This window comes from Fringilla coelebs, assembly GCF_963513975.1.
Source record: "Fringilla coelebs genome assembly, chromosome: 6".
Taxonomy (NCBI): domain Eukaryota; kingdom Metazoa; phylum Chordata; class Aves; order Passeriformes; family Fringillidae; genus Fringilla; species Fringilla coelebs.
In genome coordinates this window covers 38,902,380-38,918,962 of record NC_140034.1, presented here as the reverse complement: position 1 = coordinate 38,918,962, position 16,583 = coordinate 38,902,380, and the positions used below count along the sequence as shown (strand labels likewise).

Genomic DNA, 16,583 nt, shown 5'->3' with positions numbered 1-16,583 from the left:
TCATGGATTACAATGCAGCACAGGACTAGCTCAGCACAAAAAAATAAAAAAGCAATGGCTGGTTACTTCTTGTAGCCTCTGTGTGTGATTTTGTTGACCTAATTTTGTTCATCTCTCACCCTGGGTCCTAACCTGGGGTACTGTCATCCTAGCAGTCTAGCCCCAGGCCTCCAGTACACATTGCTTTCCCATTGCAGCATGTCTGACCTGCAGCAACCTCTGAGCTGGGGTCCTGCCTATTTTGCTGAGGCGTCTCTTTACAGGGACAACAGTTTTTATGTGTACATAAAATGTCTTTTTTGTGCCTGACCCATAACCAGCTACCAGCTATTTGCCGGGAATCCTTTCTTCAGATTATGGTACTACGCCTAGTTCTGAGCCTGTCTGCAGGGTGATGGAAGTCCGGCTCTTCAGACACCATTCCCTTGTGTTTACACAGGTCTTATTTTTTTTTGGTTTGGGGTCTTTTCCCCCCCACTTGCCTTGCTGTGACCACTGCACAGCACTGCTAACTCTCCACCCAGCACCATCAGGTGTGTGCAGTCTAGCAACCATGTGGTGGTGCACAGCACCATTTCACAACTCCCAGGCCGGCTCTTATGAGCATTCAGCATGGTGTGGCAAAGCACTCCAGGAAGTGCCTTCCATGGTAATGCAGCCCAGAGTGCCTCTGAAGGTAGAACACAGCAGTAGGTGGGAGATCTCTATGCTGCCTTGGACTGCATAGTGAGTGCCTGTCCTGTGACATTTCTATATGGCACAGAGAAAGCTGGATTTGCTGTCACCCTCTTCTTGGTGGGATGTGTACTTGCAGCATTATGGTGGTTTCATTTCTCTGATTGCTTGTTGTCTTCAGCAGTGGTTGATAACCTTGTCTGTTCCTGTGAGTAGTGAGCCCTGACTTGGTGTATCTTTTGGGGAAACGCTGTGTGAGAGGTTTCCAGAGCATTGGTGGTTCCATTATACTTAGTAGCATTAGATGTAAAATTCAGGTTTGGACTTTTCATCAACAGCCACACATGTTGTTGATGTAGTACAAACTCTTCTGTGGAAACTTGTTACCTTGTCCAGGAAGTGCTTGCAGACACCACAGGGAGAATTGGCCTTTCCATTCCAGTTCTTTGTTTAGTTACTTGGACTTAGAGTAACCTGATTTTATATGCACAGTTGCATGTCTTCATTTCCTGAAAATCTCGCTGCTCCTCTTGCTGTGTCTTGGTGCTAATACTGAATTGAAATGAATGGAATATTCCAGAGTAATCTCCTAATACAGCACTCTATGTTTGCGAGGTGGTTTATGGCGATGAGCCCTTTTAATGAAAATGTGAACTGTGGGCTAGATCTGCAGTTTCTGTAGAGCAGGAATCAGCACTATTCATGTTGTGGGTGTGTAATGTGTGCTGGCTTGAGCACTGTCCTGTCATACTAATATTTTTTCCTTCTTTGGCATTTTAAGGGCCTTAAACTCTGGAGTTGAGTACCACTGGGACCAGCTGAATGAGAATGTCTTCACTGTGCATTCCAGCAGCAGGAGTACTGAGCGGCCCGGGTGAGTCTCCTGGGTGTTGGGTTAGAGAGACCTGACCCTTTCTGATGTTTTTGTTAACTCTGACATCACTTCTTTGTTCCCTTACCACTGGCAGCTTTAAATGTGCAATTTTGTCCCTCTTTGGTATTGCCTGGTTGGGTCACCTGACCTTCTTCCAGCAAGTGACATTCAGTGCCCAGAAGTGCCAGTGATAGTAAAGTACGTGTGTCATTCAGGGCCCCAGTAACGGCTGTGGGAGGAACATGTGGGGCTTGATGCATCAAAACCACCGTGTAAAGCAAATGGCCTTTGGAAGGTAACTGAAGAACAGGGGGGTTGGCAGAGAAAAGGGCAAATGTATGGTGCCGACCCAGTGATTGATTTTCATCTTTTTAATTGCCTTTTGTGGAACAGTTGTTTCTCAGTAATGAACTCTAAAACTAAAGCTAAATCCCTTGGTGTCCCCATTGGCTGTTTCAGTTTGTCCAGTGGTGCCCATGTTGTTGTTCTGAACACAAGGATGATTCCGCAGTCCATTGCTTCTTGCCATAGTGACAAGTATTTCTTTGTATGCCAGCTGTTCTCAGCAAGAGGGTGATAGTTGTGTTTCTGAATTGTGAGTTTCAGCATACCAAGAAAGTTGTGAGCTTGTTTACAGGGCAAATGTCTGGGCTGTCATACAGCCTTGGTCTGATTTTGGGTGAAAATTAAGCAGTAGAGATTCTTTACTCTGCTGTATGAGTGGATATTGCCACTACTTAAGTTTCTGACAGTACATACTTGATTTGGTATAATGGCAGCTTGAAGGCAGAAATACTGGTCCAGAATGAACTAGCTCAAAGTAAGAGCAAAAAAAGTATGGCAGGTTTCAAAGCCTTATGAAAAAAAAGGTTGTAAGTGAGCCAGTCTTTCCTTTAATCTTTTTACCATTCCCAGCACTTAGGGGTCAGTTTAGAAAACAGCGTTGTGGCATTGTGAAGATTCAGCTGTAGCATCGTACACTTTAGGTGTTTGAATCTGAGAAGCTAATGAGCCTTGAGGTGGTTCCTGTTGTTTGCTTTTGAGAACACAGGATTTCCCTTGTCTGACTGGAATGGGCAGAAATGCCTGCTGGAGTGCATTCATGTGTGACGCTGACAAACTAGGAAGTCCAGAGAAGGGAAAGGCTACAGGCTACATCCATGGGAGTTAAAACTGCCCTGCTGTGCAGAAGGTTTTCTGTGTGTATGTGCTTCTGCACTGCACGTTGTGCTGCCTCCTCACCACAGTGACTCCAAGACAGTTGTTCTGCAGGCTTAATGGTGCTGCAGGGATATCTCTCTGTGCCTGTAAGACACACTGGTTCTGTGGAGGGGTGAGTGGCTTGAAACTCAAGGGACCAGTGTGTGTAAATAAGTGCAGGTCACAATTCCTTTCATTCCCATCCTCATAGTGTCAAGCAGGTGCCTAGTTGGAGTGGAGGCAAGAAGAGCCTCTCATTTGTGTTTCAGTCTTGCTTGGGCATGTTGCCTCCAGTGATCCTGGTCTTAATTGTTTTTCTCTCTTTTCAGAACCAGCAGAGCTACATGGAGGACAGACAGGGACATGGGCCTGATGAATGCCATAGGCCTACAACCCCGAAATCCCCCCACCTCTGTGACATCACAAGGTACCCAGACCTTGGCGCCTCAGCTGCAGAATGCCGAGACTCAGACAGAGAGGGAGGTACAGGAGCAGGAATCCACCTCTGCAGGGACTGGTGAAGGTAGGAGATCAATCAGTGGTTTATCTGACAGAGTTTGCCTGGTGTTTTAGGAGTTTATACATATGGTCCACATCCTGTTTGTGCATGTGGATACTCCTTTTATCTCTTCAACAAAGATTTCTCCCACCTAATTTGCCTGTAGCCAGGCATAGATGATCAGGAGAGTGAATCTCTGGCCATATGAATAGAAAAGTTGTCCTTTTCACATGCTTTGAGGAAGGAAATTTCATTGTTCTCCAGATCATTGTCTCTTTGTAGAAACAACTGTACTGCCTTCATTCTTCACACATCTCCTGATCTCCTAACCATCAATAAGGCTGCAAGCTGCAGGGAGTTATTCTTTCTGTCTCTGTGTTAGAGTTCAGCTTGATCCTCCAACTTATGCCAAAGGTCTGCAGGCTTCACAAGCTCAACATTTTAATACAAAGTAAAATCACTACTGTAAATCATTGTAAATCACTTCTCACAAAGCAGCTTTGAGGATACTGTTTAATTTGATTGATGAGGTTACATGATGAGTGCCCAGTTCAGCTATACAAAAATGTCTCTAGTGGTTAGCAGTCCAGGAAAACTTACCAATATGTAAGGACCTGGAAACAGCTACTGTGCAATTCCTGTACAAAGTCACTAATCTGTTGAACACATTGATTTATCCAAGCTTCTTGTCTCAATTCTGTAACTTTGTGCTTTTGTTCAGCTCTGAAGGCTTGGCTAAGTAGGAGTTGGGCAGTATGTACATAGGAAAGACAAGAGGAAATCAAGGAGACAGTTTTGAGGTTGTTGGTTCATGATAAACCTCCTTGGCTTTGGGAAGTAGCCCACAACATGCCTGTGTGTGCCTGCATGCCTCCTTGTTCTCTGTCATTCTGAAAGTTACATTTTGGTATGTGACTCTTCCACAGTTTCTGCTGTGTAGTATCCAGCATGTGTGATAAGGCTTTGTGTTTCTCTGATCTCAGCTCTTCTGTACAAAGTTAAGTGGGAAATTCCTGCCCGCTGGGGTTTCCGTCTGCTTATCTCAGCAGAGCTGAGATTAACCTCTCTGGAAGGTTAGTACAATTGATGGCGTGTGAATAAGACTGGAGCACAGACTGTCTGGACAAATGCTGAACTCATGGGAACTGGTTCTTCCACTGAATGTGGAACACAGACTGAGAACATGATACAGTGTGGGACCTTCTTGCATCAAGGCCATGATGGCTGATGCTGCAGGCTTTTGGAGTCAGTTAAACCAGGAGAGTTCTCCAATACTGCTTCTCTCTCCTGCTGTTCTGCAGTCATCTGACAGTTTCTTTATCTTGTTGTTCTTTCTAACTTTTCAATCTCCAGATCTAGATCATAGGTTTTAACTAGACTGTTAATGAGACAGGGAAAGGGCTGTTCTTTACCAGTAAAGGGCTGTTCTTTACCAGTGCCTTGGCAGGATATCTCTACAAAGAAGAAAAACATGTTACATTTGGAAGAAAAGGAGTGTAAATAACAAGCCTTGGACAGATACTTCTCTTCATCTCTCTTTCTTGCTTGGAAGAAGATCAGCAAGTTTCACATCTGGTGCAATTTCCATCTCAGACATTTACTTACCACATGTCCCCTTGCAAATGGCCATACTTGCAAAATGAGCTGTCACTCCTGTCAGCTGTATTAGGGCCTGTAGAACAAAGGAGTTACTGCAGTTTAAACACATGCATCAGAGATGAGCCAAGATGTTTTACCTGTTGTTGGTCAGTTCCTATGCCAGTTGGTTCCTCAGTGGAAATTCCTGTGCAAGGGCTCAAGTGTAACTTGAAACAGGGAGCTGTGAAGACTATAACGTTGAGGAGGATGAAGGATCAAAAAATCAATAGTAGTACAGAATAGTACAAAGACCTGACATGAAGCAGAGAGACAAATTTTCTTCTCCTTTTGCCAACACCTTAGGCAGTTAGCAAGGTACTTGTGACGTTGGTAGTCTGGCTCATCTTTGTGGTTCACGTTACACATGAGCATTACTGGCTGCTTGTGATGGTAAGCCAGCCATTTTCCTAGCATCATCAACTCTTGTGATGCATGTCCAGTGTGTTCCAGCAGGCAAGACTAGGTGTTGTGGTGCTTTTCTGATGCTTAATTTGCCCACTGTATGTGCCGTAACTCTGCCTGCTGGAAGGAAAACTGTTTCTCCTAATAGCATGGTATAGATGTCAGGGACAAAAAAGCAAAAAAAAAAGGCAAAAAAAAGAAGAAATGTGCTACCAGTTACTTTGGGTGTGACCCAGGGCAAATTATTAATCATCTACTAAATGGGAATTAATCTTCCCATAGTACAGCACACCAGGGGCTGTGGAGATTAATTAGTGTTTTGTATGGGGCTTTGAAGATGGGAATCACTATGTAAAGGCTTAGCAGCATTATCAGCAGCAGAATGGATAAATCAAGTATGATTCTGAGTAATGTAAAGGGAGGTGGTCTGGTTATTGCCCTGCCATGAGTGGGAAAAAGCCCCGACCAACTGACCAACCAACCGAAAAAAACCCCTTGTAAGGTTTAAAAAAAAAAGAAAGGCTAATGCTACCCTGAGAGTAGGTTTCTGTCCTCTGTCCTGTCAGCCCTTCTGTTGTGGGGAATTCTGGCTCAGGGCATTTCTTGCAGATATGTGCTTACTGCACAAAAAAAATAGAGTATGCAGAATTGCATCAGAAATCTAATTAAGTTCTGTGCGAGTATAAATAGTTTCCTTTTCTCATGCAAAGCTCTGCGGGGACTTTGCTGCTCTGATTATCTTTCTACCTCCTTTGGAGGAATGAATATATGATGACTTTATTAGAAGTGAATCCCTCTAATGTCTGAATCTTTCTGTTTTTCAGCAGTTAATAGCGGACTTGTGAACTCTGCTCCCACGCCACACATAAAGGAAAGGTAGTTAGAGTTGAGAGAAAACTAGGAGAGGTACCAAGAAGTGCTTAAAACAGTGCTTGAACTGTCTCCTATTTTCTTTTAAGCTGACAGACATAGTGGAAGTAGTGATAGAGTTGTAACTTTGAGGCACCCTTAATTAGAAACAATCTGTTGGGCGTTATACTATGTTTTCCTTGCAAATAGACAGGCATGATGGGAGTGGGATCTGTATTCAGCTGGCAGACTGAATCTCACTTAAAACCCAACAAAAATTCCTAATGCGATTTAATGGCCCAAAGTTTTAACCTTTAAAAATTGTAATTCCTGGTCCAGACTGGGTCAGGCTGTGGCTGCCACTTGTTCAGGCTGTTGGATCTTTGGAATATAGTGCAAGGGGCAGTAACTGAAGGGTCTACAATTGTGCCAAAGCTGCTGCAGGCTGAGGGAGAGGGACCTCTGCAGAGCTGCAGGACGCTTGTTTGATAGTGGGCCCGTATTGTCCCCTGGCTGTTGTGAGATTTACCTGTCTTTCAGGTAATCCAGTTTTTAAAAAGGAAAAAAACCAACAACAAATAACTGAAAACCAATTGTCATCTGATTTCCTACCATCTGCATTGTCTTTCGGGCTTAAAACTCAGTGCCTGTTGTGCAAGGAGGCACGTGTTACCAGTTACTGAAATTGTAGCCATCCGAATATTTGCTGTCACTGGATTGCTACTTTGCCTGTCTTTGGGGGAGCAACATATGCTGTCATGCCATATACAGTTTTTAACTTGTTGGGTTGAAGTGTTTATACCAGCCAGTATAAATTTCCATCAGTTCCAAATGCTTTCAAAGGTTGCAGCAGATTCATTTGGGAGGGAAGAGGGTTGTAAAATGAAGGCTTGGGTTTGTGAGATTCAGTCTGTTCAAACTGTTGGTAGTGAAAAGACAGCACATGCAAGCAAAACTTTCCTCATATAAGCAAAGCATCCTGGGGATGCCTGAGGAGCACTTAGAAGCAATCAGTGTGCCTGCATGTGATATAACTTATTTAATCTGAGACATTAGGAACACGTGTCGAGGGGCTGCTTGGGCAGGAATACTGTGTCCCCAGCCGAGCCTCATGAATGCTAACAAGAAGAAACATGTTGTTTTATGTTAGCTGAACACGTTCTTGCAATGCTGTTGTCAGATGTGATGTGACTTTTGTGTAGTTAGTGTGGAAGTGGGAACTGGGACACCAGGGATCAGCTTCCAGATCTGCTTCTCATTCTCCAAGTAGAAACGTGGGTAGATCCCTTAGCCTTTCATCTGCCCGTCCATCTGTAAAATCTGCATCATATGTCCTATAGAACTGCAAATTTTGGTTTCTCTTTAAAAACCTCTGAAAACCACTACCTAAAAAATAGACTTAGGTTCTAGAAGTATGTACTATGCAAGCCTTTACAGCGTGATCTACTCTAAGTACTTGGGTCTCTTGGGATTAAATTATGTGGGCTACTTTTAAACTCTCATTACAAAAGTAAGTTTCACTCACATGAATAGCCAAGGAGAGATATTACTAAGAAAATTCTTACAAGTTAAAGCAGTTGTATTTTTTCTGAGTTCTGTGGAGTTGTTTGGATTAACTACCTCAGAAAGGAAGTGTGAACACGTTTCTGGGCTTGGTTGGAAAGAAAAGTAATTGTTGTGGCATTAAGGGAGATATAATTATTCATAGCTGGTTATACTGTGGTGTTCCCCTCCCTTTTCTATTCTTATGCAAGGGGTGAATTAATGTAAAAATGCTGATATTTTTATCTTTGAGCATCTGAATTAGTGGGGCAGCTCACACCTCAGAGCTATTATTTCATGTTCTCTGAAGACTTAGATATCTCTGCAGTGCTTACTGTTCTAATTTTGAAGCTTTGTTTGCAAACATGGTTCCTAACTACTGCTGGTTTTGCAAAGAGGACTGTTGAAAACAGAAGAAAATTCAAGAGCAATGTCAGTATATTGCACAGATACAGGGGAGTCTGCTCTCATCCTTGCTTCTGTGGACTTTGCATTTCATCAGGAGTGTGCCATCCATGCCCAGAGATAAGCAAGTTGTACTCCCTATAGGTACTTCAGAGTGCATTTCCTTCAGAAGTGGAAATACCCTGCCTTATGCCAAACTCCCTCAAAAGTTTGCAAGATGTTTTGCCTGCGTAGTTTTCTGTGTCAAATTCTTGTCTTGCTGGAGTAGCATAGAGAACTTTTAAAAGCAGATGCATTAGCTAGGGAATATTTAGGTAAATGTTTGAGACAGCTACATTGACAGAAATCCTCTGGTCTTTGGGATAATTGCTCTCAAGAGTAATGTTTTGTTCTGTGTTTGGAATAGACGGGAGTTTGGACCTCTGGAAAGGTCAATTTAGTTACAGTAGAAGACATTTGTAGGAGCACAGCACTGCAGCAAGCTGATACTTGTGTGGTTTACAGCATTGCTGTTGTTTTGGGTAAGTGCCTGTGTGCCCACCCTGAACCTTCACCAAATGGAAGTCAGCTTACTTCACTTGCTCTGAATACTAATGTAGTCTGCATTGGCAGGCTGGTGAAAGAATGTGTGTGGGAGTCACCAGGCAGTAGAAACGGGCTGTGTGTGAATCTGCGCTGTAGCTCAGCTCAAGGCAAATGGCACAGCAAGCTTTGCTCTGAACTAGTCAGCCAAAGTCATCATTGAAACCTGAGAAAGGAAAAGGGGAGGACAGTCCCCAAAGCAGAGGTGTTTGTTGGCTGCTTGCATGGTGAGGCTCACTTCTGGCTCTTGATGGGCTGGGAATTTCCAACATTGCTGTATCTCTGGGATCTGAAGGCTCATGCCTTGCTGATTCCTGCTGTGGCATCAGCCCTTGCCTGTCTTCCGAGCAAGCAGATGCCTCAAGTGGAAATTCAGCCATGGCATATGGTAATTTAGGGGCAGGGAAGAGCAAGGGGTGCTGTGGTGAAGCATATGTTTGTAATGCTGAGGAGCATTGGCTGGCTGGGAGTCCTTGCTGTTTTGCTGTTCCAGTGCTTCTGTACTGGACTCATTTATAGTAAGTGATCTATCAAGAGCACGGTACCTGCTGTTTTAGGAGTTGTGTAGATAGGCCTGTCTGGCATGTCTCTAGACCAGGTTGCAAATCTTGGCTTTCTTAAGCTTCCACTCCAGCCTGGCCAGATGGTTGGTAATCAAATACGACTATGCCCTCAGAAGGAAGTGATGACTGAATCCAAAACCATGCTTCTCAGACCTTCCACTTAGTTCTGCTCATGATTAATGTTTCAGTATCCCTTGGCATGCATGTTTTTCACACTGGAGTTTTCCAATATAATAGCTGCCTGTGTCCTCAGTCTTTGTACTGGTCAGCCAAGTTCCTAGTTCATGCATCAGCCGCATCCTGAATAGGATTTCTCTGCTAGAGTTGCGGGGTTAGGCTGTGTCCAGCGGGTATTCTTGCTCACTCCTCTTAGGCTGTGCTGCAGATTCTCATGTGGTTACAGGTGTCTCTGTGGTTCCACTGATGCTCTAATCAAGGGGCTAGGTATAGTGCATGTAGCAGGCTTACTGCATTCCTAGCAGGAATCTACTTACACTGCTGGTGAGATGTAAATTTGCCCTTAATGTCCATAATATTTCTGCAGGGGGACAGTATGTCAGCAGACTTACTTGAGGATGGAATTGTGTCCTGTGGTGGAGGATGCTGGCAGTGCTTGATGCAAGTACCACTGAGCCCATGAGAAAAGGGAATAAGCTGTCACTGGCTGACTGTATGACGTCTCTCGAGTTGCATGGTGTGGACTTTGCTGAGTATCTTAGCTCTCATGCTAGATTCATGGTCATCCAGTCATTTAAGTTGGAGAACACCTCCAAGATCATAAAGTCCAACCTTTGGCCAAACACCACTATGTATCTAAACTGTAGCAGTAATTGCCATGTCCAGTCATTTATTGAATAGTTCCAGGAATTGTGACTCCACCACTTCCCTAGGCAGTTAAAATGAGTAACCACTGTCTCAGTGAAAAAAATTCTTCCTAATGTCCACCCTGAACCTCCTCTGGTGCATCTTGAGGCCATTTCCTCTTATCCTGCTGCTGGTTAACTGGGAGAAGAGATTGCCTGCACCTCCCTTCAGGTAATTGTAGGGAGTGATAAGGTCTCCCCTGAGCCTGCTTTTCTCCAGGCTAAACAGCTCCAGCTCCCTCAGCTGCTCTTCTTGTGATGTGTGTTCCAGACTCTTCACCAGCATTATTGCCCTTCTCTGGATGTGCTCCAGTACCTCAATGACCTTTCTTGTGAGGGGCCCAGAACTGGTCACAGGGTTCAAGGCATGGCCTCACTAGTGCTGAGTAGAGGGAGACAATCTGCCTTGATCCTGCTGCCCACACTATTACTGATACAGGCCATTGTGCCACTGGCCTTCTTGGCCACCTGGACACACACTGGATCATGCTCAGCCACTGTTGACCAGCACCTGCGGGTCCTTTTCTGCTGAGCAGCTTTCCAGCCCCCCTTCCCCCAGCCTCTAGTGCCACCTGGGACTGTTGTGACTCAAGGGCACCTTGTTGAACCTCACACAATTGGTCTTTGCCCTTGACCTAGCCTGTCTAGATCCCTCCTCAGACCCTTTCTACCCTCCAGTATACCAAGACTCCTAACAAACTGTCAACTGTGAACTTACTGAGAGTGCACTAGAATCCCCTCATCCAAATAATGGATAAAGATTTTAAACTCCACAGCCCCAAGTATTTTTGTTTTCCTAGTCAGTGTGGCACTTTGGGTTTTTTTGTGTTTTAACTCCTCCCTACATATAGCCTTGTTGACATTTGTGTTCATTTCCTTGGTGCCAGGAGAGCTCACGGCTTTCTCCTCAAATCAGCACTGTGATAGCTTCATAGAGGTGGGAGTGAGATTTATTTCTTTAATAAGAATCAGCAAGATCCCACTGTGGAATGTTTCCAGCAGTTTATTATTACAGATTGTTCTCCCCAAATGCTCCGGGTAGGGTTTGTAGCAAAAGGAGGATGTTGAGAAACTGAACTGGAATGAACTTCCCTGTCATGGTGTTTTAATCTTCTACACGGACAATTTTTCAGTGAGGTTTTGTTCTCCTGAAGTAATCCTGAGCAACCAAGTTATCTGACTGCGGTTCTCTCAGAGCTCACTACAGCCTGACAGTAAAAGGAAACCTCAGAGATAAGAGTAGTGTAGGTCTTGAGATGTTTTTTTGTATTCCTCAAAAGATATCAGTCAAGGGGAGCAGGAGCCTACACACTTGATCATAGCTAGTGTGGAAGACCATGTTCTGTAGCTGCTGTCTGCTGTTGGCCAGCTTCTTATGTCCTCCCTAGACTGACACTGGGGACATTGCCAGTGAGTCATCTGCCTACTTCTCAAACAGGTGAAGTAGGAAAAGCCATGGGGTTCTTTAACACCATGGTGAACTGTTTGGTTTATTGCAGTGCAAACAGAGGTTTCTCTTCCTGTCCCCAGGGGCTGGCAGGATTATCTCTACAGCTGTGATAAAGCATCCTGCCTCTTTGACTACTACCTTTTCCCCCATCTTTATGGCTAGATAAGAGCTGCTTTTCCAAGGCTTGGACATGCAAGTCTCTGAGGGTTACCTGTGGAAGTGACCAAGATTTTCTTGACAGAATTCGGTACCTTTGTTTGGCACTTAACCAAGTGGCAAGTTATGGAAACAAAATACTGGGCTCTGTCTGGAATAGAACCTATCTTCTGTCCCAGCACACGCATACTGCATGATGCAACTACTCAGCATGCTTTATTTTGTGTCGTAGTTTGCCTTGTGCACCAGAGTTGCTTCTGCTTTCTTTTGCAGGTGAAGGTCCAGAATATGGGGCCAGTGGGGAGGATGCCCTGAGTAGGATTCAAAGGCTGATGGCAGAAGGTGGCATGACCGCTGTGGTTCAGCGGGAGCAGAGCACCACCATGGCGTCCATGGGCGGCTTTGGCAACAACATCATTGTGAGCCACCGGATCCACCGCAGCTCTCAGACTGGCACAGAGCCCACTGGAGCTGAGGGCACGTCAGCACAGCAGTCCACCTCTCAGCAGCTGGGCACAGAGCTGGAGGGACGGATCCTGTCAGAGTCCGTGCAGCTGCCGGAGCGTGGCCTGAGCCCGCGGACAGCCCCTAGTGGGAGTGAAGGACAAAGCGCTGGTGACCTGGATCTGCCAGGGCAGGCCCAGTCCTCCATGGACACCGAGGGACCAATTGAATACAGTGACCTAACTAACAATAACCATCTTCCTGACAGTACCAACTTCTATAGTAATGACAGCACCAGTGGGGAGTCGCGGAACAGGTAGAGATTGAGTTGTGTGTTGGTGCTACCTTTGTACTGCTCAGCAGAGACCTGTACCTCACAGCTGGCCAGGAGCTGGAAGAGCAGGGATGGGTGGCTCTAACAGGATGCTGGTGGTTCAGAGGGCTTCTCTATCCTGGGTGATCGGGGAAGGGATAAGAATTGCAAGGGAAGCCATGGGAGAGAAAGCATACTTAACTTCCAACATTCCCACTGCTGAGGAGTTAACAGGAATACAAACCACACTTGCTGCACATCAGCCCCATGGCATCTCCTGAGCCAAGCCCTGAAACTTGGTGTGTCATCCTTTGTAAAGCCTTTTTCCTTTCCGTTTTCCTACCCTTTTATACCTATGGAGCTGATCAGTAGAGTGAAGAAAGGGAAGGAGGCCTGCAGCATCCTTTTGGAGACAGGCAGTACTGGACAAACCCAGGCGTGATGCTCCAGCTCTGTTGCTGGAGTGGAGGAGTCTTCCAGGCCACGGTCCCTCTCCATAGCACAGCACTGCTCCCCCAGAGTGCGGTGTTCTGACACCAGTCCTGCCTATGCTGTGGTCTTTTCTGGGAAGAACTGGGCTTCACCAGAATATGCATGGATCAGGATATGCTCACAGGTGGAATCTTTCCTTTTTAGAGTTAGTTTAGGACTTGGCAGGAACCGAAGCAGAGATGCCATATGAATGGGTAGAGGGACAAGGGCTACTGCTCTCTAGTCAGGATGCAGTTCTCACAAGGATGTTCTAAGCTGTGCCAATATTAACATGAATGAGCCACCCTAGTGGTTTCATGGTGCCAGGACTGAGCTGCACATCCTTGACACAGGGCAGGAAGTCTCTTTTCAGCTCCAGGCCAGGGTGTGAGGTATGGGTCTGTGATGTAAGGTGTTGCATGTGAAATCTTGACCTTGTACATGTAGTTTCTAGTGGAGAAGTCAAGGCTGATATTTTGTTTTTAGTCTCAAATGTGATTTTCCTTTTCGTTTGTAACTCTCCATCCCTAGCAGGCTTATGGAGGAAGTACGGGGAGAGTGTGAGTGCTGACGAGGGAAACACCAAAGATCAATGTCATTAAAATATGACAAACCCTTGCTTGACCTCCTGTCTTCATTTGTGTGATGGTTGTCTCTGTCTTTGGCCTTGGGGATGGATACATCCATCTCAAAAGCTCTTGGCAGCATGCGAATGTCAGATGATGACCACCCCCTTCCCTGGAGGAAAGCAGACTCGGCCTGTGAGTTGAAAGTCCAAAACTGGGAAACAAGGAGGTACATTTGGGATGTCTTACTTGCAAATCACATTTTAACCAGTCTGGAGATGAGCAGGCACCTCTGCATTTCCCATCATTCAAGTACTGCAGTAAGGAGAAAGAAGAGCATTTCACCTATCCTGTGTAAAAAGCTGTGTAGAGGTGCAGCACTGAACATCTTGTGCAAGCAGAGAGTGGTCTGTCTTGCTGTCCCCTTGATGCAGAAGAGGGTTGCAGTATCTGGCTGGTCTGGATAGAGGAATGCACACTCCTCTGTTACTACTGTGGTGTGAGGGATGTTTCCAGTGCTATCTGAGCACCTGCCAGCAGTTGCTGTGCTCCTGCCCAGCTCCTCTAGATTCTCTGCTGCTAAGACATTACAATAAATAAGTCTGTCATTAGGCAGCACTCAAGCTCCCAGTCAGAAGAGTCTGTTAGAGAACATTAAGCAAATCTTCCCTTAAATCACAGCCTGGAGATGAACCTTAAATCAAATCAGCTGCTGCCAGGCCTCATTGCTGAGTGTTAATGAGGCTCTAAAACCTGCCCCAAGCCAACCACATCCCTGATCTGACAGGAGAGCAGCCTGAAAAATGGGATTCCCTTGTGTGGCCAGGAAGGATTCATGCATCTCTGTTTTGCCTTACTGTGGAAGGGCCTGAGGATGTGCTGGCAGTTGGGAGCCAGAAGAGCTATGTCTCAGATGGACAGACAAGGCAGTGCAGGTCTAGACAGAGCTGTTTATTGCTGTTCTTGAAAACAAACTGAAACAGAACCTGGGAAAAAAACTGCTTCAGCTCAGCCTGACATCATTTCTTCTCTCTCCCTGCATGATTCCTGGAAGAATCTTGAGGCCCAATCTTGGTAGATGTATTGCAGAGCATTTATAGATATCCATTTTCAGAATGAGCCAAGCTATCTACAGAAAAATTTCCATCTCAGTTGGAGAAGTGTCTTCTGGGCTGCCTCACCCAGAAGGTGTTGGCAGATTCTCAAAGCCTGGCGTGCACTGTTGCTGGGTGCTGTGGCCAGGCTGCCTGAAGCCTGCTCTGCTGATGGCTTCCCCTTGGTCCAGACCTGCCCCCACTGGATACTGTGGCAGAGCATGGGAGCAGCTCCAGTGGGAGCCAGAGCAAACCACAGCCACTGTCTTTGTCTTTGGCATTGGACATCTCTGAAGCTCTAAAGCACTTTTCCATTCAAGACTTGAAGGAGATGCTCTTCCTGATGAGGTAAGAGGGGAGGCCTAGTCAGAGCAGGCAGCTTTGTCGCCCTGGGCAAAAGGCTGCTAACAGTTGACCCTGACTGCAGCCTGCGTTCCTACAGGCTTTAAGCAGGAGCCGTGGGCACAGTGGGTGTGGACAGGCTGAATTTTCTGGTGCTGCCTTGGACATGCTTTTTAGATGACCTGCTGTTGCTACACAACTGAGCAGGTACCCTCAGTGGTGATGGGCTTATGTATACAGAGAGCAGTGTTTTCTTTTGAGTTTCAGACCTAGGAAAGCTCAGATTATCCCTGCCTGAGACCTGATGGAGCTACGTGGGTGAATGAGTGAGAAGAAGAGGGAACAGGAGGGAAAATTGAGCCCACTTAGGCAATGGGCTCACCCACACCCAGCCCAATGCAAGTTATTTATTATGCCTCCCATGCTTCTTGTGGGACGAAAGTCTTTATCTGCTTTGGACTACCCTGCTCCAGCCCAGCAGTTTACTTCAGTTGTTTCAGGCAGGCCTGATCTAACTGTATCCTCAAGCAACACCCCTGAATCTGTGTAGTGACCTGAGGCCTGTGAGCCCTGCACAGAAGAGCAGGCAGTGGGATTGCCCACGCCAGGGACAGCAGCACGGCAGCTCAGGGCTCCTTCCCCAAGCCCTGCAACTTTACCTGCTCATTGCAGTGTGACAATGCAGCACTGAGGCAAATGCAGTGCCAGGAGCAACACGGAAATTCAACAAGAGCTGCTTCAGGAAACCAAACCAGAGCTATGCATACTTGCTGGCCCAATTTAGGAGGCAAAGTGAGAGCTTTGCTGCGTAGGAGCAGGAAATTATCTTAAAAAGTGAAAGCTTTTCTCAGCCATAGACTGTCAGGAGCCTTTAAATGTGCTAACAAAATCCTGGGAAAAGGAGAAATACAGTGCAGAGAATTTTATTTAGCTTTCAAAAGGCTCTTTTGATAAAGTCCCTCCCAAGAGGCTATTAAAGAAACATTGTCACCTCAAGGGTGAGGGGTAGAGTCCTCCTGGAGATAGAAGCTGTGGGAATTGGAGTCAAAAGTAAGAGCCATTTCTTGGCATGGAATGAGGTTAATGGTGGGTTGGTCAGGTTCAGTAGGAGCCAGTGTTCTCTAAAAGCCCTAATGAGCTGAAAGAGGAGGGGAACAGCTGATGATACAAGATTATTTAGGTTAGCTAGGAAGGAAGAATGTGCCAGAAACCTGGGGCAGTGGGAGGAGGTAGTGGTTGGCGCTTCCGTGCTGGAAGGGGACTCTTTGTATGAATCCATTACAGATGGAAACCTGCATGGGGGCTGCTGCAGCCAGTGAATGCTCCAGCATTCTGGGGCCTGGACCACACCAGAGGGTGAGCACTGCCTGGAGGGAGACCTGGGATCCCAGAGAAGGGTGCTGAAGCCCTGGCAGGTGGTACAGTGAAGTGGTGATGCTTGCTTGTTCTTGTGAGTCCTGGGTTTTCTACCCTCACTCCGTGGCTTATCTATTGCTCCATCTCCAAGTACTTCTATTTGATCCACTCAGAAGTCCCACCCCACATGTGGCTGCTGTGGGGTGACTTTGTAGCTGGGTGGTGCTGGGACCCCAGCTGTATGTGACACCAAGAGATGTGCTGGGCAGGAAGGAGAGGCAGGGACCTGGTCACAGCTG

The 16,583-nt window shown here is 46.1% G+C and overlaps 1 protein-coding gene across 1 annotated transcript in view; it reads left to right on the top strand.

Moving 5' to 3' along the window:
• Positions 1–13,505, top strand: part of AMBRA1 (autophagy and beclin 1 regulator 1) — a 127,274-nt gene extending 113,769 nt beyond the window's left edge. Inside the window, exons 16-18 of the mRNA XM_084207267.1 lie at positions 1,457–1,549; positions 3,079–3,272; positions 11,972–13,505. Of these exons, the coding sequence (XP_084063393.1) occupies positions 1,457–1,549; positions 3,079–3,272; positions 11,972–12,462 (778 nt within the window). The 3' untranslated portion in view covers positions 12,463–13,505. The remainder of the gene's footprint in view (positions 1–1,456; positions 1,550–3,078; positions 3,273–11,971) is intronic.
• Positions 13,506–16,583: the final 3,078 nt, after the last annotated feature.